The sequence below is a fragment of the Hyperolius riggenbachi genome, chromosome 12 (genome assembly GCF_040937935.1).
Source record: "Hyperolius riggenbachi isolate aHypRig1 chromosome 12, aHypRig1.pri, whole genome shotgun sequence".
NCBI lineage: Eukaryota > Metazoa > Chordata > Amphibia > Anura > Hyperoliidae > Hyperolius > Hyperolius riggenbachi.
This window is the reverse complement of record NC_090657.1, coordinates 234,256,589-234,279,618: the sequence shown is the minus strand read 5'-3', so window position 1 is coordinate 234,279,618 and position 23,030 is coordinate 234,256,589. Positions and strand designations below refer to the sequence as shown.

Sequence of the window (23,030 nt, the reverse complement as noted above, 5' to 3'; positions counted from 1 at the left end):
GCATTGCCTCCTCCTGTGTGGTGCGTGCATTGCCTCCTCCTGTGTGGTGCGTGCATTGCTGCCTCCTCCTGTGTGGTGCGTGCGTTGCCTCCTCCTGTGTGGTGCGTGCGTTGCCTCCTCCTGTGTGCGCGTGCATTGCCCCTCCTCCTGTGTGCGCGTGCATTGCCTCCTCCTGTGTGCGCGTGCATTGCCTCCTCCTGTGTGCGCGTGCATTGCCTCCTCCTGTGTGCGCGTGCATTGCCTCCTCCTGTGTGCGCGTGCATTGCCTCCTCCTGTGTGCGCGTGCATTGCCTCCTCCTGTGTGCGCGTGCATTGCCTCCTCCTGTGTGCGCGTGCATTGCCTCCTCCTGTGTGCGCGCGCATTGCCTCCTCCTGTGTGCGCGCGCATTGCCTCCTCCTGCGTGCGCGCGCATTGCCTCCTCCTGCGTGCGCGCGCATTGCTTCCTCCTGTGTGCGCGCGCATTGCTTCCTCCTGTGTGCGCGCGCATTGCTTCCTTCTGTGTGTGCGCGCATTGCCTCCTCCTGTGTGGTGCGTGCATTGCTGCCTCCTCCTGTGTGGTGCGTGCATTGCTGCCTCCTCCTGTGTGGTGCGTGCATTGCTGCCTCCTCCTGTGTGGTGCGTGCATTGCTGCCTCCTCCTGTGTGGTGCGTGCATTGCTGCCTCCTCCTGTGTGGTGCGTGCGTTGCCTCCTCCTGTGTGCGCGTGCATTGCCTCCTCCTGTGTGCGCGTGCGTTGCCTCCTCCTGTGTGCGCGTGCGTTGCCTCCTCCTGTGTGCGCGTGCGTTGCCTCCTCCTGTGTGCGCGTGCGTTGCCTCCTCCTGTGTGCGCGTGCGTTGCCTCCTCCTGTGTGCGCGTGCGTTGCCTCCTCCTGTGTGCGCGTGCGTTGCCTCCTCCTGTGTGCGCGTGCGTTGCCTCCTCCTGTGTGCGCGTGCGTTGCCTCCTCCTGTGTGCGCGTGCGTTGCCTCCTCCTGTGTGCGCGTGCGTTGCCTCCTCCTGTGTGCGCGTGCGTTGCCTCCTCCTGTGTGGCGCGTGCGTTGCCTCCTCCTGTGTGGCGCGTGCGTTGCCTCCTCCTGTGTGGCGCGTGCGTTGCCTCCTCCTGTGGGGGGCGTGCATTGCCTCCTCCTGTGTGGCGCGTGCAATGCCTCCTCCTGTGTGGCGCGTGCATTGCCTCCTCCTGTGTGGCGCGTGCATTGCCTCCTCCTGTGTGGCGCGTGCATTGCCTCCTCCTGTGTGGCGCGTGCATTGCCTCCTCCTGTGCGGCGCGTGCATTGCCTCCTCCTGTGCGGCGCGTGCATTGCCTCCTCCTGTGCGGCGCGTGCATTGCCTCCTCCTGTGCGGCGCGTGCATTGCCTCCTCCTGTGCGGCGCGTGCATTGCCTCCTCCTGTGCGGCGCGTGCATTGCCTCCTCCTGTGCGGCGCGTGCATTGCCTCCTCCTGTGCGGCGCGTGCATTGCCTCCTCCTGTGCGGCGCGTGCATTGCCTCCTCCTGTGCGGTGCGTGCGTTGCTGCCTCCTCCTGTGTGGTGCGTGCGTTGCTGCCTCCTCCTGTGTGGCGCGTGCATTGCTGCCTCCTGTGTGCGCATGCACAGGGGGAGGACCCAACTGGGCGGCTGGGAAGTGGTTAAAGCGGACGTGAACTCAGAACTTCCTCTCTGATAAGCAAAAGCATAATAACCTTTAGGTAAGGTTCACAGCGGGACGTTGCATTGTGAGGCGTGGAACCTACTACAAATCACTGGCGCAATTGGTTATGTTTTTAAGTAGCGTTTTGTAAGCGATTTCATGAGCGGTTTCTGGCGATTTTATAAAGTGTAAGCTTTTTGCCAGCGATTGTGTAGTGATTTGCGATTAGCAATTTTAATTCTGATTGGTCCTTTCAATTTATTTTAATTTTCTTTACAGTTTGCAGTCATTTAAAATCGCTCACAAAACGCTATGTGTAGCGATTCATGAGCGATTTGCCAGCGCATGGTTCTGACAGTTTCCTTTCTGTAAACTTTATTGCATTATGAGAAATAACAGATGTTTACAGCTGTTTGTGACTGCCATAAAAGCAAGCAGCATCTCCTTCCAGTGACATCACCTGCCAGCAGTAGAAATGTCACCATGTGATAAATGTCAGAATGTAAATCGGGGAGAGGAAAGATTTTACAATGGGCAAACACTGACTGAATCATTTATACATAATTATTGTAAAAATGAAGCACTTTTTTTTATTACATTATTTTCACTGGAGTTCCTCTTTAAAGAAAAATCTTTTTTACAGCTGATACATATACTGCAATGTGTCTACTTCCTGTTTTAAAGGAAGCAGACATAAGGTGGCCATATAGTGGTCGATTTGCCATCAGATATCTGATCAGAGAGGGATCGTATGGATGCCTTTACTGCAAACAGATTGGGAATCGATTTCAGCATGAAACCGATCAGTATGTGAAGCTGCTGCACCCCCCTCCCCCCCCCCCCCCCCCCATGCATTACCTGATCCGGCCAGCGCGACTCACAGTCTCCGCTGTCTTCTTCTCCGCGCTCCACTCCAGCTTCACTTCCTGTCCAGGGAATTTTAAACAGTAGAGGGCGCTCTACTGTTTAAACTTCCTGTCGGGACAGGAAGAAGTGAGGCCTGCTGGAGCCCAGCAGAGAAGGAGCAGCGGTGACAGCGGGGACACGCGCCGGCCGGATCAGGTAATGTATTGCTGCTAGCGTCGGTCGTCGGACATTCGACGGCTGCTATTGACGCACTCCCGACCCAGCGGCGATCGAGCGAAATCTTCCGCACAGACAGGAACGACGGGTATCGTCGGGAACGATTGATTTCGGTTGGAAATTGATCTTTCGTTCAACGTTTGCGCAACGATTTCACAGCAGATTCGATCACAGTGATCGAATCTGCTGTATATCGGCGGGAAAATCGTTGTGTGTGGGCCCCTATAGGGTTAACATCCTGTGTTTACCAATTAGCTCTCTGCCGGGGCAGTCAGCTGACACAGCCGAGAGATCAGATTACAGTGGTGATTAGTCAGATGAGGTGGAAGGAGGCAGTTGGGCATCTCCTGTGAGTAGAAGCAGCGGACGGTGACATTTGCCGGCCACGTGTAGCCGGGGAAGATGAGTAATGTGGTGTCTCCAGAGCCCGGCTTCAGCGCTGCACGCTCAGCTTCCTGTTGTCCGCCTCCTACACACGGCTGGGATAGACCGCACATGTCACACATTCCTGCACAAAGAGGACCTGTCACTTCCACGCTCTCATGAATCTGGGCGTGTGAGGCCTGTAAGGAAGGCATGGAAACCTGATCCTGCCTGTCGCTCCTGCACAGTGCCGCTCGCAGCCACCGGAACGCTCCTATTTATAATATATTTTACATGCCGGGGGGAGGGTGTGTGTCAGTCAGCTGGATCCCCAGTATGGCTAGGTAGGTATGGTGTCCCCAGTGTAGGCCGGTGTCTCCCATATTGCCAGCAGCCTTTACTCCCCTCCCAGGCTCCAGCGATGAGCAGCTCTAGTCCCCTCCACTCTGGCCGGCATCCTCGCTCGCACTGCCGCTAAGTTCCGGGTCACAGCTTGACGATGTCATCAAGCCGGGACCTGACACTTAAGGCAGAGCGAGCAGAGATGCCAGCCAGAGCGGAGAGGATCGCCGCAGGAACGTCAGGAAGGTGAGTCCCGGTCCTCTTCTTCCCCTCAGACCGCCACTGCCAATATTAATCACTACGATCCGCTGGCGACTGATCAGTGAGGGGAGATGTCAGTTGTCATATGACAGCTTAATCTCCCCTCTCGGGTGCGTACGATTGCGTCAGGGGCGGAAATGGCAGGTGGCGTAAATCCTACGCTGCGTCAGGCTTAGGCAGCCAAAAGTGTGGCGGTCCCCCAAAAGGTTAAAGGCAACTCAGCACCTATAAAATACATAAAGTGAAACTCTTCTCAAAGAGGAACTTTAACCCAGGATAGAACTTCATCCCAATCAGTAGCTGATACCCCCTTTCCTCACCAGAAACCTTTTCCTTTTCTTCAACAGATCATCAGGGGGCGCTGTGTGGCTGATATTGTGGTGAAACCCTTCCCACAGTGTGATGTCATGACCCAGGTCCTGACAGTTTCCTCTGTGTGGGCCTTGTTGCATTGTGGGAAATAACGGCTGTTTCTAGCTGCCAGTAAGCAGTAGCTCCCTCTGTGCATAGAACTCTCAGTAATGAATATTCCGTACAGATCACCTGGCAGAACTAAAGAGAATGCTTCTCTGCACAACTCTGCTTACAGCAGAGGAGGAGGGGAGCTGATGACAACCGGGTGCTCACCAAAACTAGCCGGGTGGAGCGTCTGGCTAAAAGAGCCTGGGGAGAAAACTGCACCACCTGTAATACATGCCAGAATGTCATTGTGTGTGTTTGCGCATGCGTGCATTGTGTGTGTGTGTGTGTGTGTTTGCGCATGCGTGCATTGTGTTTGTGTTTGCGCATGCGTGCATTGTGTTTGTGTTTGCGCATGCGTGCATTGTGTTTGTGTTTGCGCATGCGTGCATTGTGTTTGTGTGTGTTTGCACGCGCGTGCATTTGTGTATGAGTACGTTTGTGCGTGTTTGTGCATTGGTGTGTGTTTTTGCTTGTGTGTTTGTGCGTGAGTGTAAATATACATATAAATCTACGCAGAGGAAATAATAAATATTGAGAGTGATATCCCGTCTGTTGGTTTTTCGCTGGCGAGTTTTAGGAGTCGGTTTCTAGCTGCATTTGCCAGATCTGATAATAATTTTGATATAAATCCTGACTCTGAGCTTGTCAAGAAAGGGGGCCTAAAGACCGGCAACAGGTCACATGGTCTCTGTCTGCCATAGGCATTGCTGCTTCTGATTGGACGATACAGACGCACCACACGATTGTGCCCAGCATGCAAGCAATATACCAAAAATACAACATTTACTGTCCAGGTTTTTTTCAATGGTGATGAATTATATAGTAAAATTATATATTTTTTTTTTTTTATTTTATTTATTTATTTTACTCAATCATCAAATTTCCCATTTTTTTCCCCCCAATATATATATTGATCGCCTGTGGAGAAAAATATTCATGAAAAATTGAATGGTGTAAGATGGATTGTCACTTTCTTGATTTAAAGACCCAAGCATTTTTTTTTTATAATTGGTGGAAAATTGAACGTGTGTGTGATACTTTGATCAAGTTATAATCAATCCACTCCCCCCCCAAAAAAAAAAAAATCGATTGCAATTTTCCAGTTGGGGAAAAATAGTGTTGCGTCTGACCACCTTAAAGTGGAACTGAACTCTTGCACCGGACAGAAGGAAAGCCTAGAGAAATGCACCCTGTATGTATTTAGAGAGTTTAGCCTGTCTAATCCCCCCCCCCTCATCTGCGACTAATCACTAGTTGTAATTTGATCTCTCAGCTGAGTCAGCTGGCTGCCTGGGCAGAGCAGCTAATTTGCAAACACAGGATGTTAACCCTATGCCTGCTCCCATGAAAGCAGGAAGTAGACACACTGCAGATTTATTGCAGGATTTGTATCAGCTGTAACAAAGACATGTTTTTCTTTAAAGGTTATTATGCTGGTGCTTATCTTTTAGAGCAGCGAGGAAGTTCTAAGTTCAGGTCCGCTTTCAAGGCGCCCACTAGCGGTACAATTTTCGGCGCAGAATCGCTCAAGCGATCAGCTGCAATCAGATCGGCAGAAAATAAACCTCGTTGATGTCCCAAATGGACTTTTTGAGATGAGAAAGAGGGAAGCTTAACCTCCCTGGCGGTTTATTTATTTTGCCAGGGAGGCTGAAATGGGTTTTTTTTTAAATTAAAAAAAAAATATTTCATGCAGCCAACTTAAAGTTGGCTGCATGAAAGCCCACTAGAGGGCGCTCCGGAAGCGTACTTTCGATCGCCTCCGGCAATCGAAAGTAACAAGATAGGCCGCAATGAGCGGCCTATCTTGTTTCGCTTTCCTCGTCGCCATGGCGACGAGCGGAGTGACGTCATGGACGTCAGTCGACGTCCTGACGTCAGAGCCGCCCGATCCAGCCCCTAGCGCCGGCCGGAACTGTTTGTTCCGGCTGCGCTGGGCTCGGGCGGCTGGGGGGACCCTCTTTCGCCGCTGCACGCGGCGGATCGCCGCGGAGCCGCGGCGATCGGGCAGCACACGCGGCTGGCAAAGTGCCGGCTGCGTGTGCTGCTTTTTTCAGAATGCAAATCGGCCCAGCAGGGCCTGAGCGGCGACCTCCGGCGGCATACCCCGAGCTCAGCTCGGGATTACCGCCAAGGAGGTTAAAGAGAACCAGAGACGAAGCACCCTCTTGTATTTTCCCTTATAAATCAGTGGGAACATGACAGTAAACACCTAATCTGCTCTTTGTTTCATTGTTCTCTGTTTAATCTGACTGTTATCACCTCTGATAAGAATCCCCGACTGAGCACTCAGTCTAGCTTTGCTGTGGAAAGATTATAGCCGAGTCTGTCTTCTCTGGTGTCTTTCCAAGCCCAAGCCTGCCCCCTTGTGGCTCTGCTATAATGACTCAGCTATAATTATTCCCTGCAAAGCCAGACTGAATGCTCAGTCCGGGATTCTTATCACAGCTGATAACCGACACTTTTAGCAGTGAGGATGAAACAGAGAGCATGGTAAGTGTTTTCTCTAATGTTCTTACTGATATATATGGTAAAATACACAAGGGTGCTTCCTCTCTGGTTCCCTTTAAGATGATCATTCGATGACAATTTAGTTGATTGGAAAAACTGGTTTTATTATCGGTTGTGATCGGCAGGAAGCGCAGATTAGTTCCTTGATGGTGAAATAATCATTGTATTATAATCTTTTATTTCCGATTGCATTTATCTGAGTACTCGGGCAATTCTTCACTATTGTACTGTTAATAGGCAGGTTAACACAGAGTACAATGCAGTCATCCTAAAGCGGACCTCAACTCAGCACTTCCTCTCGCCTCTAAAACATAAGCAACAGCATAATAATCTTTAAACAAAAACATTTCTTTGTGACAGCTGATACAAATCCTGCAATAAATCTGCAGTGTGGCTACTTCCTACTTTCATGGAAGTAGACATAGGGTTAACATCCTGTGTTTATAAATTAACTGCTCTGTCGTGGCTGCCGAGATTCCTAAGCTGACACGGCTGAGAGATCAAATTACAACTTGTGATTAGTCACAGATGAGGGGGGATTAGACAGGCTGAACCCTCTAAATACACACAGGGTGCATTCCTCTGTTATCCTCCTGTCCTGTGCAAGAGTTCAGGTCCATATACTGGATTGAAAAGTTGAAAGTTTAACTTATGGGGAGATAGGCTGATACCCCAATCTCTAGAACGCCTCCCTCCGCACCCCTCGTCTGCCTGCTTCCAGGGAGCTGTGACCCCCAAGTGTCTCCGAGCAGCAGTGTCCATCCAACCCCCTTCAAATCTGGTGATTTCCAATCGATGCCGACCGTTGGAGGCCGGTTTAGCGTCACCCTGGATTTCAGAGGCCTGGGACTTGAGGGGGCTTTTATCAGGGACATATACTATAGAGACGTGGGGGATGCAGGGGTATATGGTGGCCACCACTGCTTCTAATTGCTATGCCTCCAACAGGGTGAGCTGCAAAAGCCAACTGTACAGATCCTGCATTATCACCTGACCATGACTGATCTGTTCGGGTGACAGTAATCTCTTTCTTAGGCCAGCTATGACTAGGAGCTTGTGTATGGAATGAGCTGGCGCTCTGCTGTACATTGCCGCGTATCACCCGTGCCTTGTCTTATCTTGTCATTCTGTGGTTGTCTTTTATCACTACGGTTTTGGGTTTATGTGTTTTTGCTGAATTTGTTTTTTCCTTTTAGATTTTAATGATTTTTTGTGTTTTTTGTTTACAGGAACGAAGAAGAAAAGCCGAACTTTAACCCCGCTTAAAGTCTTCGAAGAACCAAAGGACAGTCCGCCCCCGTGAGTCTTAATTCAGGTTTGGGAGGGTTGGTGTGGGAGGGGTTGGCAGGCAGGGGTGTATCGGAGGGAGGGTCAGCAGACAGCGGGGTGGGGGAGGGATTGGTAGACAGCGGGGTGGGGGAGGGGTTGGCAGTATTGGCTTCCATAGCTTGCTCCCAGCCCATGGCCCGGGGTGCCCTCCGGTGCATTTGCCTACCTCGCCAGGTTGGCATGTACTGCGCTCCAGCGTGAAGTATTGCACCTGCGCAGTGCAGTCCAGATGATGTCAGGGTGACTCCGTCAGCCACATGCATCGGAGGGGACCGGGAGCTGCGGCGAGGGCACAGGACGGCTGCCAGGGGCTGGAGGAAGCCCCAGGGAAGTTAGATTTTTTATTTTTAATCACCTCAGACCTTCCCTTTAAAGTCAATGGGAACCTTATTAAACAAAAAAATGCCAGATGCTTACCTAGGGAGAGGGATGGCTCTGGTTACTATAGAGCCTCCTGCTCCTCATTCCAGCGCTGTCACCCCCGTAGCAGTATGTGACTAAGTACCGCGCACACGCGTGAGCTCCTCAAAGACTTCCAAAGTCCCCTGGGGCGGGGGTTTTAAACGGGGGGTCCAGTACTGCACCGAGGGCCCCGGAAGAGGAGCGGTAAGGCTCATTAGGACCCACTGCCTTCCCTCTCCTTAATTAAACAAGAGACAGAGCACCCTCATGTATTTCACCATATTTAAGGCAGCCATACACTGGTCGATTGCCACCAGATCCACCAGCAGATAGATCTGTGATCAAATCTGATCAAAGAGGGATCTATTGGCTGCCTACACTGCAAACAGATTTTGAATTGATTTCACTATGAAACCGATCCACAATCTGTGGAGCTGCCCCCCCCCCCCCCCCCGCATACATTACCTGATCCGGCCGGCACGAGTCCCCCGGTCTCTGCTGTCTCTACTCCGCTCTGGGCTCCAGCTTCACTTTACTTCCTGTCGGGGGAAGTTTAAACAGTAGAGGGCACTCTACTGTTTAAACTTCCCCCAACAGGAAGTAAGTGAAGCCAGCCGGAGCCCAGTGCGGAGAAGGGACAGCGGGGACACGTGGCGGCGGAACAGGTAATATATTGCCGCTAGCGTCGGTTGTTGGACATTTGAACGCCGCTATCGACGCACTCCCGACCCGCCAGCGATTGAGCGAAATTTTCCGGGCGGACAGATCGACGGGATCGATCGATTTCGGATGGAAATCAGTCGAACGGTCAGCGTTTGTGTATCGATTTCACAGCAGATTCGATCACAGTGATCGAATCTTCTGTCTATGGGCAGGAAATCGAGTAAGTGTATGGGCCCCTATATCAGTAGGAACATTAGGGAAAAGACCTACCCTGCTCTCTGCTTCATCCTTCACTGCTCAGTCTGCTTGTTATAAGCCCTGATAAAATCCCCGACTGAGCATTCAGTCTGGCTTTGCTCAGGAATCTTTATAGCTGAGTCATTATAGCAGAGCCAGGAGGGGGCAGGCTTGGGCTTGAAAAGGCATCAGAGAAGACAGACTCCGCTATAATGATTCCTGAGCAAAGCCGGACTGAATGCTCAGTCGGGGATTTTATTTGATAACAAGCAGGCTGAGCAGTGAAGGATGAAACAGAGAGCAGGGTAGGTGTTTTCTCTAATGTTCCCACTGATATATATGGTGAAATACATGAGGGTGCTTCGTCTCTGATTTCTTTTCTTTTTTTTAAGACTCCCATTAGCTGTAAGGCTAAGGAAGTTATAAAAGGAAGTGGTATAAGTGAAATACTTTATTTATAAAAATAACTTCATTCAAAGCAACAAACAGACCGTTTTTTGCGTTCCAATCCACTTGCTCAGGCATCAGTGCCGCTAGGCGGTAGAACATCTCTCTTTGAAAATCTATTGGTCGGCCATATCCCTGTCCTAATCAGCTGCCATACGTTCTGGGGCACATCGTTCAATCCCTCCTGTAGTCCGTTTCATTGGTTAAAGTGAGAGGTTAAAGTGTTTAATTGATCTTTCTTTCTTCTGTTTCTTTTTCCATTCCTAACCTCAGCATGTTTCATTTCAAAAGCTGCACCATTTGCCTCTTCTGCTAACCTACCATGATTAGAATTGGCCAGTGAGAGGCTGATTGCTACCCCATCACATGAACCAACATAATGTTTGGGGGGGGGGGGGGGGGGGGTAGGGTTGGCAGGCAGAGATGTTTTGAACAGATTTCCAATAGATTTTAACCACTTGAGGACCACAGTTGAAAACCCCCCAAAAGACCATGCTGATTTTTGTGAAAATGGCCACTGCAGCTTTAAGGCCAAGCTGCAGGGCCGCACAACTCAGCACACAAGTGATCCCTTCCTCTTCTCCCCACCAACAGAGCTCTCTGTTGGTGGGGTCAGATCGCCCCCGGATGTTTATTTTTCAATAAATGTTTGTTTTTTAAATACATTTTGCTATTTTTAACAGTCTCCCGAGCAGCGATTGAAGTCTGGTAGGAGCTCCGCCCCTCAAGCAGGAGATGCAGCCTGCGCGCGATCTCCTGCAAATCCCAGCCCCCGGACTTGACGCCAATTGGCGTTAGGCGGTCCTGGGGCTGTTTAAGTAGTTAAAGAGAGCCCGTGGTGGGCTAAATTTTTTTTAAAAAAAAGTAGGCGACCTAATCCGTGGGGCTGAGAGTGGCGGTGTGGCGACATAGAGGCTTGTTATGTGGCAGAGAATATGCCTCTATGTCCCATCTTCCCACCTCAGGTTCTCTTGAAGCTGAAAGCGATTGGAAGTCTGTGTGGAGTACACTGGCAGCAAGAGATCCCGCTATGATCAGATCTGAGTGGCATCTATCTGATGATCGAATTTGCTGTCCCATCTTGGTTCAGCATTGTAAACGTGTAAAGGGGCCCATACACCTAACGATTTTCCCGCCGATATACAGCAGATTCGATCACTGTGATCGAATCTGCTGTGAAATCATTGCGCAAACGCTGACAGAACGATCGATTTTCCGTCCGAAATCAATTGTTCCATCCGTGCAGAAGATTTTGCTCGATCGCCGGCGGGTCAGGAGTGCGTCGATAGCAGCGTTCGAATGCCCGAAGACTGACGCTAGCTGCAATACATTACCTGTTCCGCCGGCGCGTGTCTCGCTCTTTCCGCTGTCTTCTTCTCCGCGCTGGGCTCCGAGTTTCGCTGGCTTCACTGAACTTCCTGTCCCGGCAGGAAGTTTAAATAGTAGAGCGCCCTCTACTGTTCCCCGAACAGGAAGTTCACTGAAGCCAGCCAGACTCGGACCCCAGTGCGGAGAAGAAGACAGCGGAGACCGGGGGAAATCCATTCACAATCTGTTTGCAGTAAAGGCAGCCATACAGATTGGATCAGATTCGATCAGAGAGGGATCTATCCGTTGGTCGATCTGATGGCAAATCGACCAGTGTATGGCTACCTTAACTTGGGGCAGAATGAGGGACAGGCACTCGGTCAGAGAGCCTGGGGATGTGATCTTTTATGTAACATTCACTCACGTTTCAATACCAACAAGTGAACAGAGAGTTTGTGAGATTCAGTTCAGGGGAAGGAGGCAAAAGTTGTTTGCCTGACTATTGATGATGTTCTCTGAGAACATATAAAACGAGTGTGTGGAGGTCAGGCCTGCTATAATTGTCTCGCTGGAGGAATTCCTCCCCACTTCCTGCTGTGTGACAGGAAGTCGGGTAATCTCTCGTACAGATCTGCTTAGCTGTAAAAACGTGACAGAAGTTTAAACTTTTCCCCGCTGTCCCAAAGTACCATCGTCTGCCGTCTTCTGTCTGCCCTGATCCGAGACCATTCAATAATTCTATCAAATCTGATGAAAATCGGTCCCGCAACAAGCATGCCTGACCGATGATTCATCCAATCTCAGGCAAAATCTGTCAAATGTTTTGAGCGAGCTGGAAAATCTCGGTCCAACGTGGTCGATCGGGTACGCAGCAGTAACAGCGTGCAAAATTGCGACAGCTGATGGATGCCCAACCGCTGTCCCCCCAGCCAGTGCTTGTGCATTGTAAAGGTGGCCACTAACAGTCCAATTTCTAGTTAAAAATTCATTTGAGCGATCAGAATTTCTGATCCGATTGATTGTAAATAATCTCAGTTGATGGGCACTATCGATTACGAAAATGTCGTCCGATTGGATTTTCATCAAACCAACATTTGGATCTTCCTATTGGTTGTGATAGATAGGAAGCAAAGATTGGTTCATTGATGGTGTAGTGAACGATTTTTCGTCCGATCAGAATTTTCTGATCGCTCAAACGATTTTTCGCTAGAAATTAGATCGTTAGTGGCCACCTTAACTCTCACCTGTCCATGACTCTCGGTCTCCTCCGCTGTCTCCCCCTTGTGGCATTATGTGGTATACTCAGCATGACAGTGGCGCTCAGGGAAGACAGGGGAGGAGACCTGCTAGTTAGTGCATCTCGATAGTTTAGATTACAATGGTGGGGGGCATTAACATTGGGGGGTTGCCAGGTGAATTTCTGCTAGGTGTTTAATTTTCCCTCCCCCTGATTTACATTTACATCCTTACTTCTGTCTGGTGCCTCTCTGCGGAATGTTCATTTAAAGGATACCCGAAGTGACATGATGAGATAGACATGGGTGTGCACAGTGCCTAGCACACAAATAACTAGGCTGTGCTCCTTTTTTTTTCTTTCTCTGCTTTAAAAGAGTTAAATATCAGGTATGTAAGTGGCTGACTCAGTCCTGACTCAGACAGGAAGTGACTACAGTGTGATCCTCACTGATAAGAAATTCCAACTATAAAACACTTTCCTAGCAGAATATGGCTTCTGAGAGCAGGAAAGAGATAAAAAGGGGAATTTCTTATCCGATTGACTGATTTCTCAATAGGTAGTGGAGTATTTTTAAAGAGGAATTGTAGTGAAAATGACATAATGAATAACATTTCTTATTTTCCACACTATTCATATGATTTATAGATTATTTAGTCAGTGTTTGCCCATTGTAAGATCTTTTCTCTCCCTGATTTACAATCAGACATTTATCACTGGGGGTGACCTCTTTACTGCTGGCAGGAGCATCACTGTGGAATGTTTGCTTGTGTGTACCAAAGGATATAAATATGGGAGGTCCTGGGGAAGTATGGGAGGTCCCGGGGAATGTGGGCTGTGCTAGGGGAATGTTTTTGAGATGCCATTATCGCAATCTCTGCAGAAAGAGTCCCCAGCTGTTACATTCCTGACACTCCAGCAGGTTCTGCTGCCTGTGTCCCGCTGCTGCCCCCTGCTGGAGGCTGGCTGCTCATCAGTACTGTTCCTGGAGCACAGCTGCTCAAGAAAACTACACCATTGACCTCACTTCCTTGAGAACACCCATGATGCATCGCTCCAGGACGATAGGCGGAGCCATCCATATCATTAACACTTCTTTCTGTCTTCTCCGCAGGCCGCCGCGGGATCTGGACTCAAAAGCATGCCTTCTCATCGGAGAAAAGGTACCCTTTTATTATATAGTATTTTTTATATTCTACGAGAAAAGCTCTATCTCTTGAATAAGTAAGGTTGCTCTTCAGAGACACTAAACGTGGCCGCTGGTGAGACGCTGACTGTCCTTACACAGCGCTGTCTGTTACCACTAAACGTGGCCACTGGTGAGGTGCTGACTGTCCTTACACAGCGCTGTCTGTTACCACTAAACGTGGCAGCTGGTGAGACGCTGACTGTCCTTACACAGCGCTGTCTGTTACCACTAAACGTGGTCACTGGTGAGACGCTGACTGTCCTTACACAGCGCTGTCTGTTACCACTAAACGTGGTCACTGGTGAGACGCTGACTGTCCTTACACAGCGCTGTCTGTTACCACTAAACGTGGCTGCTGGTGAGACGCTGACTGTCCTTACACAGTGCTGTCTGTTACCACTAAACGTGGCCACTGGTGAGATGCTGACTGTCCTTACACAGTGATGTCTGTTACCACTAAACGTGGCCACTGGTGAGATGCTGACTGCCCTTACACAGCGCTGTCTCTTACCACTAAACGTGGCCGCTGGTGAGATGCTGACTGTCCTTACATAGCACTGTCTGTTACCACTAAACGTGGCTGCTGGTGAGATGCTGACTGTCCTTACACAGCGCTGTCTGTTACCACTAAACGTGGTCACTGGTGAGACGCTGACTGTCCTTACACAGCGCTGTCTGTTACCACTAAACGTGGCTGCTGGTGAGACGCTGACTGTCCTTACACAGTGCTGTCTGTTACCACTAAACGTGGCCACTGGTGAGATGCTGACTGTCCTTACACAGTGCTGTCTGTTACCACTAAACGTGGCCACTAGTGAGATGCTGACTGCCCTTACACAGCGCTGTCTCTTACCACTAAACGTGGCCGCTGGTGAGATGCTGACTGTCCTTACACAGCGCTGTCTGTTACCACTAAACGTGGCCACTGGTGAGATGCTGACTGCCCTTACACAGCGCTGTCTGTTACCACTAAACGTGGTCGCTGGTGAGATGCTGACTGTCCTTACACAGCGCTGTCTGTTACCACTAAACGTGGCTGCTGGTGAGATGCTGACTGTCCTTACACAGCGCTGTCTGTTACCACTAAACGTGGCCGCTGGTGAGATGCTGACTGTCCTTACACAGCGCTGTCTGTTACCACTAAACGTGGTCACTGGTGAGACGCTGACTGTCCTTACACAGCGCTGTCTGTTACCACTAAACGTGGCTGCTGGTGAGACGCTGACTGTCCTTACACAGTGCTGTCTGTTACCACTAAACGTGGCCACTGGTGAGATGCTGACTGTCCTTACACAGTGCTGTCTGTTACCACTAAACGTGGCCACTAGTGAGATGCTGACTGCCCTTACACAGCGCTGTCTCTTACCACTAAACGTGGCCGCTGGTGAGATGCTGACTGTCCTTACACAGCGCTGTCTGTTACCACTAAACGTGGCCACTGGTGAGATGCTGACTGCCCTTACACAGCGCTGTCTGTTACCACTAAACGTGGTCGCTGGTGAGATGCTGACTGTCCTTACACAGCGCTGTCTGTTACCACTAAACGTGGCTGCTGGTGAGATGCTGACTGTCCTTACACAGCGCTGTCTGTTACCACTAAACGTGGCCGCTGGTGAGATGCTGACTGTCCTTACACAGCGCTGTCTGTTACCACTAACCGTGGCTGCTGGTGAGATGCTGACTGTCCTTACACAGCACTGTCTGTTACCACTAAACGTGGCTGCTGCTGAGATGCTGACTGTCCTTACACAGCGCTGTCTGTTACCACTAAACGTGGCCGCTGGTGAGATGCTGACTGTCCTTACACAGCACTGTCTGTTACCACTAAACGTGGCTGCTGGTGAGACGCTGACTGTCCTTACACAGTGCTGTCTGTTACCACTAAACGTGGCCACTGGTGAGATGCTGACTGTCCTTACACAGTGCTGTCTGTTACCACTAAACGCGGCCGCTGGTGAGATGCTGACTATCCCTACACAGCACTGTCTGTTACCACTAAACGTGGCTGCTGGTGAGATGCTGACTGTCCTTACACAGCGCTGTCTGTTACCACTAAACGTGGCCACTGGTGAGATGCTGACTGTCCTTACACAGTGCTGTCTGTTACCACTAAACGTGGCTGCTGGTGAGATGCTGACTCTCCTTACACATCGCTGTCTGTTATCACTAAACGTGGCCGCTGGTGAGACGCTGACTGTCCCTACACAGCACTGTGTGTTACCACTAAACGTGGCCACTGGTGAGATGCTGACTGTCCTTACACAGTGCTGTCTGTTACCACTAAACGTGGCTGCCGGTGAGATGTTGACTGTCCTTACACAGCGCTGTCTGTTACCACTAAACGTGGTCACTGGTGAGACGCTGACTGTCCTTACACAGCGCTGTCTGTTACCACTAAACGTAGCTGCTGGTGAGATGCTGACTGTCCTTACACAGCGCTGTCTGTTACCACTAAACGTGGCTGCTGGTGAGACGCTGACTGTCCTTACACAGCGCTGTCTGTTACCACTAAACGTAGCTGCTGGTGAGATGCTGACTGTCCTTACACAGTGCTGTTACCACTAAACGTGGCCACTGGTGAGATGCTGACTGTCCTTACACAGCGCTGTCTGTTACCACTAAACGTGGCCGCTGGTGAGATGCTGACTGTCCTTACACAGCACTGTCTGTTACCACTAAACGTGGCTGCTGGTGAGATGCTGACTGTCCTTACACAGCGCTGTCTGTTATCACTAACCATGGCCACTGGTGAGACGCTGACTGTCCTTACACAGCGCTGTCTGTTACCACTAAACGTGGCTGCCGGTGAGATGTTGACTGTCCTTACACAGCGCTGTCTGTTACCACTAAACGTGGTCACTGGTGAGACGCTGACTGTCCTTACACAGCGCTGTCTGTTACCACTAAACGTGGCTGCTGGTGAGACGCTGACTGTCCTTACACAGCGCTGTCTGTTACCACTAAACGTAGCTGCTGGTGAGATGCTGACTGTCCTTACACAGCGCTGTCTGTTACCACTAAACGTGGCCACTGGTGAGATGCTGACTGTCCTTACACAGTGCTGTCTGTTACCAATAAACGTGGCCACTGGTGAGACGCTGACTGTCCTTACACAGTGCTGTCTGTTACAGCTAAACGTGGCCGCTGGTGAGATGCTGACTGTTTTTACGCAGCACTGTCTATCACTAAACGTGGCCGCTGGTGAGATGCTGACTGTCCTTACACAGTGCTGTTACCACTAAACGTGGCCACTGGTGAGATGCTGACTGTCCTTACACAGTGCTGTTACCACTAAACGTGGCCGCTGGTGAGATGCTGACTGTCCTTACACAGCGCTGTCTGTTACCACTAAACGTGGCTGCTGGTGAGATGCTGACTGTCCTTACACAGCGCTGTCTGTTATCACTAACCATGGCCACTGGTGAGACGCTGACTGTCCTTACACAGCGCTGTCTGTTACCACTAAACGTGGCCGCTGGTGAGACGCTGACTGTCCTTACACAGTGCTGTCTGTTACCACTAAACGTGGCTGCCGGTGAGATGCTGACTGTCCTTACACAGCGCTGTCTGTTATCACTAACCATGGCCACTGGTGAGACGCTGACTGTCCTTACACAGCGCTGTCTGTTACCACTAAACGTGGTCACTGGTGAGACGCTGACTGTCCTTACACAGCGCTGTCTGTTACCACTAAACGTGGCTGCTGGTGAGACGCTGACTGTCCTTACACAGCGCTTTCTGTTACCACTAAACGTAGCTGCTGGTGAGATGCTGACTGTCCTTACACAGCGCTGTCTGTTACCACTAAACGTGGCCGCTGGTGAGATGCTGACTGTCCTTACACAGCACTGTCTGTTACCACTAAACGTGGCTGCTGGTGAGATGCTGACTGTCCTGACACAGCGCTGTCTGTTACCATTAAACGTGGCTGCCGGTGAGATGTTGACTGTCCTTACACAGCGCTGTCTGTTACCACTAAACGTGGTCACTGGTGAGACGCTGACTGTCCTTACACAGCGCTGTCTGTTACCACTAAACGTGGCTGCTGGTGAGACGCTGACTGTCCTTACACAGCGCTGTCTGTTACCACTAAACGTAGCTGCTGGTGAGATGCTGACTGTCCTTACACAGCGCTGTCTGTTACCACTAAACGTGGCCACTGGTGAGATGCTGACTGTCCTTACACAGTGCTGTCTGTTACCAATAAACGTGGCCACTGGTGAGACGCTGACTGTCCTTACACAGTGCTGTCTGTTACCACTAAACGTGGCTGCTGGTGAGACGCTGACTGTCCTTACGCAGCGCTGTCTGTTACCACTAAACGTGGCTGCTGGTGAGACGCTGACTGTCCTTACACAGTGCTGTCTGTTACCACTAAACGTGGCTGCTGGTGAGATGCTGACTGTCCTTACACAGCACTGTCTGTTACCACTAAACGTGGCCGCTGGTGAGACGCTGACTGTCCTTACACAGTGCTGTCTGTTACCACTAAACGTGGCTGCTGGTGAGACGCTGACTGTCCTTACACAGTGCTGTCTGTTACCACTAAATGTAGCTGCTGGTGAGATGCTGACTGTCCTTACACAGCGCTGTCTGTTACTACTAAACGTGGCTGCTGGTGAGATGCTGACTGTCCTTACACAGCGCTGACTGTTACCACTAAACGTGGCCACTGGTGAGATGCTGACTGTCCTTACACAGCGCTGTCTGTTACCACTAAACGTGGCAGCTGGTGAGATGCTGACTGTCCTTACACAGCGCTGTCTGTTACCACTAAACGTGGCTGCTGCTGAGATGCTGACTGTCCTTACACAGCGCTGACTGTTACCACTAAACGTGGCCACTGGTGAGATGCTGACTGTCCTTACACAGCGCTGTCTGTTACCACTAAACGTAGCTGCTGGTGAGATGGTGACTGTCCTTACACAGCGCTGACTGTTACCACTAAACGTGGCCACTGGTGAGATGCTGACTGTCCTTACACAGCGCTGTCTGTTACCACTAAACGTGGCAGCTGGTGAGATGCTGACTGTCCTTACACAGCGCTGTCTGTTACCACTAAACGTGGCAGCTGGTGAGACGCTGACTGTCCCTACACAGTGCTGTCTGTTAACACTAAACGTGGCCGCTGGTGAGATGCTGACTGTCCTTACACAGCGCTGTCTGTTACCACTAAACGTGGCCGCTGGTGAGATGCTGACTGTCCTTACACAGCACTGTCTGTTACCACTAAACGTGGCTGCTGGTGAGATGCTGACTGTCCTTACACAGCGCTGTCTGTTGCCACTAAACGTGGCCGCTGGTGAGATGCTGACTGCCCCTACACAGTGCTGTCTGTTACCACTAAACGTGGCCGCTGGTGAGACGCTGACTGTCCTTACACAGCGCTGTCTGTTACCACTAAACGTGGCCGCTGGTGAGATGCTGACTGCCCCTACACAGTGCTGTCTGTTACCACTAAACGTGGCCGCTGCTGAGATGCTGACTGTCATTACACAGTGCTGTCTGTTACCACTAAACGTGGCTGCTGGTGAGATGCTGACTGTCCTTACACAGCGCTGTCTGTTACCACTAAACGTGGCTGCTGGTGAGACGCTGACTGTCCCTACACAGCACTGTGTGTTACCACTAAACGTGGCTGCTGGTGAGACGCTGACTGTCCTTACATAGCGCTGTCTGTTACCACTAAACGTGGCCGCTGGTGAGATGCTGACTGTCCTTACACAGCGCTGTCTGTTACCACTAACCGTGGCCGCTGGTGAGATGCTGACTGTCCTTACACAGCGCTGTCTGTTACCACTAAACGTGGCAGCTGGTGAGACGCTGACTGTCCCTACACAGTGCTGTCTGTTACCACTAAACGTGGCCGCTGGTGAGATGCTGACTGTCCTTACATAGCGCTGTCTGTTACCACTAAACCTGGCCGCTGGTGAGATGCTGACTGTCCTTACACAGTGCTGTCTGTTACCACTAAACGTGGCTGCTGGTGAGATGCTGACTGTCCTTACACAGCGCTGTCTGTTACCACTAAACGTGGCTGCTGGTGAGACGCTGACTGTCCCTACACAGCACTGTGTGTTACCACTAAACGTGGCTGCTGGTGAGATGCTGACTGTCCTTACACAGTGCTGTCTGTTACCACTAAACGTGGCTGCCGGTGAGATGTTGACTGTCCTTACACAGCACTGTCTGTTACTACTAAACATGGCCGCTGGTGAGATGCTGACTGTCCTTACACAGTGCTGTCTGTTACCACTAAACGTGGCCGCTGGTGAGATGCTGACAGTCCTTACACAGCGCTGTCTGTTATCACTAAACGTGGCTGCTGGTGAGATGCTGACTGTCCTTACACAGCGCTGTCTGTTACCACTAAACGTGGCCGCTGGTGAGATGCTGACTGTCCTTACACAGCACTGTCTGTTACCACTAAACGTGGCCGCTGGTTAGATGCTGATTGTCCTTACACAGCGCTGTCTGTTACCACTAAACGTGGCCGCTGGTGAGACGCTGACTGTCCCTACACAGCGCTGTCTGTTACCACTAAACGTGGCCGCTGGTGAGACGCTGACTGTCCTTACACAGCGCTGACTGTTACCACTAAACGTGGCTGCCGGTGAGATGCTGACTGTCCCTACACAGCGCTGTCTGTTACCACTAAACGTGGCTGCTGGTGAGATGCTGACTGTCCTTACACAGCACTGTCTATTACCACTAAACGTGTTCGCTGGTGAGATGCTGACTGTCCTTACACAGCGCTGTCTGTTACCACTAAACGTGGCCGCTGGTGAGACGCTGACTGTCCCTACACAGCACTGTCTGTTACCACTAAACGTGTTCGCTGGTGAGATGCTGACTGTCCTTACACAGCGCTGTCTGTTACCACTAAACGTGGCCGCTGGTGAGACGCTGACTGTCCTTACACAGCGCTGTCTGTTACCACTAAACGTGGCCGCTGGTGAGATGCTGACTGTCCTTACACAGCGCTGTCTGTTACCACTAAACGTGGCCGCTGGTGAGATGCTGACTGTCCTTACACAGCGCTGTCTGTTACCACTAAACGTGGCCGCTGGTGAGATGCTGACTGTCCTTACACAGCGCTCTCTGTTACCACTAAACGTGGCCGCTGGTGAGACGCTGACTGTCCTTACACAGCGCTCTCTGTTACCACTAAACGTGGCCGCTGGTGAGACGCTGACTGTCCTTACACAGCGCTGTCTGTTACCACTAAACGTGGCCGCTGGTGAGATGCTGACTGTCCTTACACAGCGCTGTCTGTTACCACTAAACGTGGCCGCTGGTGAGATGCTGACTGTCCTTACACAGCGCTGTCTGTTACCACTAAACGTGGCCGCTGGTGAGACGCTGACTGTCCTTACACAGCGCTGTCTGTTACCACTAACCGTGGCTGCTGGTGCGGTGCTGACTGTCCTTACACAGCGCTGTCTGTTACCACTAAACGTGGCCGCTAGTGAGACGCTGACTGTCCTTACACAGCGCTGTCTGTTACCACTAAACCTAGCTGCTGGTGAGACGCTGACTGTCCTTACACAGCACTGTCTGTTACCACTAAACGTGGCTGCTGGTGAGATGCTGACTATCCTTACACAGCGCTGTCTGTTACCACTAACCGTGGCTGCTGGTGAGGTGCTGACTGTCCTTACACAGCGCTGTCTGTTACCACTAAACGTGGCTGCTGGTGAGAGGCTGAATGTCCTTACACAGTGCTGTCTGTTATCACTAACCATGGCCACTGGTGAGACGCTGACTGTCCTTACACAGCGCTGTCTGTTACCACTAACCGTGGCTGCTGGTGAGAGGCTGAATGTCCTTACACAGTGCTGTCTGTTATCACTAACCATGGCCACTGGTGAGGTGCTGAATGTCCTTACACAGTGCTGTCTGTTACCACTAAACGTGGCCGCTGGTGAGAGGCTGAATGTCCTTACACAGCGCTGTCTGTTACCACTAAACGTGGCTGCTGGTGGGATGCTGACTGTCCTTACACAGCACTGTCTGTTACCACTAAACGTGCCCGCTGGTGAGACGCTGACTGTCCTTACACAGCACTGTCTGTTACCACCAAATGTGGCCGCTGGTGAGATGCTGACTGTCCTTACGCAGCGCTGTCTGTTACCACTAAACGTGGCTGCTGGTGAGATGCTAACTGTCCTTACACAGCGCTGTCTGTTACCACTAAACGTGGTCACTGGTGAGACGCTGACTGTCCTTACGCAGCGCTGTCTGTTACCACTAAACGTGGCTGCTGGTGAGACGCTGACTGTCCTTACACAGCGCTGTCTGTTACCACTAAACGTGGCTGCTGGTGAGACGCTGACTGTCCTTACACAGCACTGTCTGTTACCACTAAACGTGGCCACTGGTGAGATGCTGACTGTCCTTACACAGCGCTGTCTGTTACCACTAAACGTGGTCACTGGTGAGACGCTGACTGTCCTTACACAGTGCTGTCTGTTACCACTAAACGTGGCTGCTGGTGAGAGGCTGAATGTCCTTACACAGTGCTGTCTGTTATCACTAACCATGGCCACTGGTGAGACGCTGACTGTCCTTACACAGCGCTGTCTGTTACCACTAACCGTGGCTGCTGGTGAGGTGCTGACTGTCCTTACACAGCGCTGTCTGTTACCACTAAACGTGGCCGCTGGTGAGAGGCTGAATGTCCTTACACAGCGCTGTCTGTTACCTGATCAGGGTTAGTATAATGGATTGTCCCCCAATGTCACGCTACATACAGACCCCACCATCAGGACCGCCACATGTCCTAGATGCTGTGGCCAGCTCTGCCCCTTTCCTCCAACATTCTGACATCACTTCTCCTTCTAGCCATCATGATGGTCGTTCTGGTGGGGGAGTGATGTCAGAGTGTGTGGAGAGGGGCGGAGCCAGCCACTGCATCCAGGTCAAGTTTCCATGACACTGATGCTTTGTACACACTATGCAATTTTCACATCAGATCGATGGGAAATTTCCTGTTGTTCGATCATTTCTAGTGTATCTGCTCTGTTTCTGATCGAGAAAGGGATCAATTTTCTGCAGCGCCGATCTCAAAATCCATCCATTTCTTGAGCTGAAGCTGATTGGACATGCTGGATGTTATCGAATTTCTCATCGATCTGACGGGAAAGTTGAATGGTGTGTACCAGGCATAGGGGGGTTCATACACGCACACACAATTTTAAAGTGTACCCGAGGCGACATGTGACACGATGGGATAAACCGGTGTATGTAGAGTGCAAAACCTATTAATAACCAGGCTGTTTCATTGCTTTGATTTGCTTCCTGAATGAGTTTATTTCTAGACATGGAAGTTGCAGCTTCAGGCCTGTCTGTACCTTGCCCAGAATATAGTAAACCTCACTGATAAGCTAATTACAGCCATAAAAGTTTTCCTGGCAGAATACAACTTCTGAGGGCATAAATGAGATAAAATACATGAACTATTCTCTGTGATACTTAAAGGACAACTGAAGAGAGGTATATGGAGGCTGCCTTGTTTATTTCCTTTTAAGCAATACCAGTTGCCAGGCCCTCCTGCTGATCCTCTGCCTCGTATTAG

General features: G+C 50.9%; 1 protein-coding gene across 2 annotated transcripts in view; it reads left to right on the top strand.

The window, feature by feature from the left end:
* MAP2K6 (mitogen-activated protein kinase kinase 6) overlaps positions 1-23,030 on the top strand; it is a 115,801-nt gene that overhangs the window by 32,755 nt on the left and 60,016 nt on the right. For both annotated transcript variants that reach the window (XM_068264365.1, XM_068264364.1), the window contains 2 exons: positions 7,874-7,943; positions 13,379-13,427. In XM_068264365.1, coding sequence (XP_068120466.1) covers positions 7,874-7,943; positions 13,379-13,427 — 119 coding nt within the window. The remainder of the gene's footprint in view (positions 1-7,873; positions 7,944-13,378; positions 13,428-23,030) is intronic.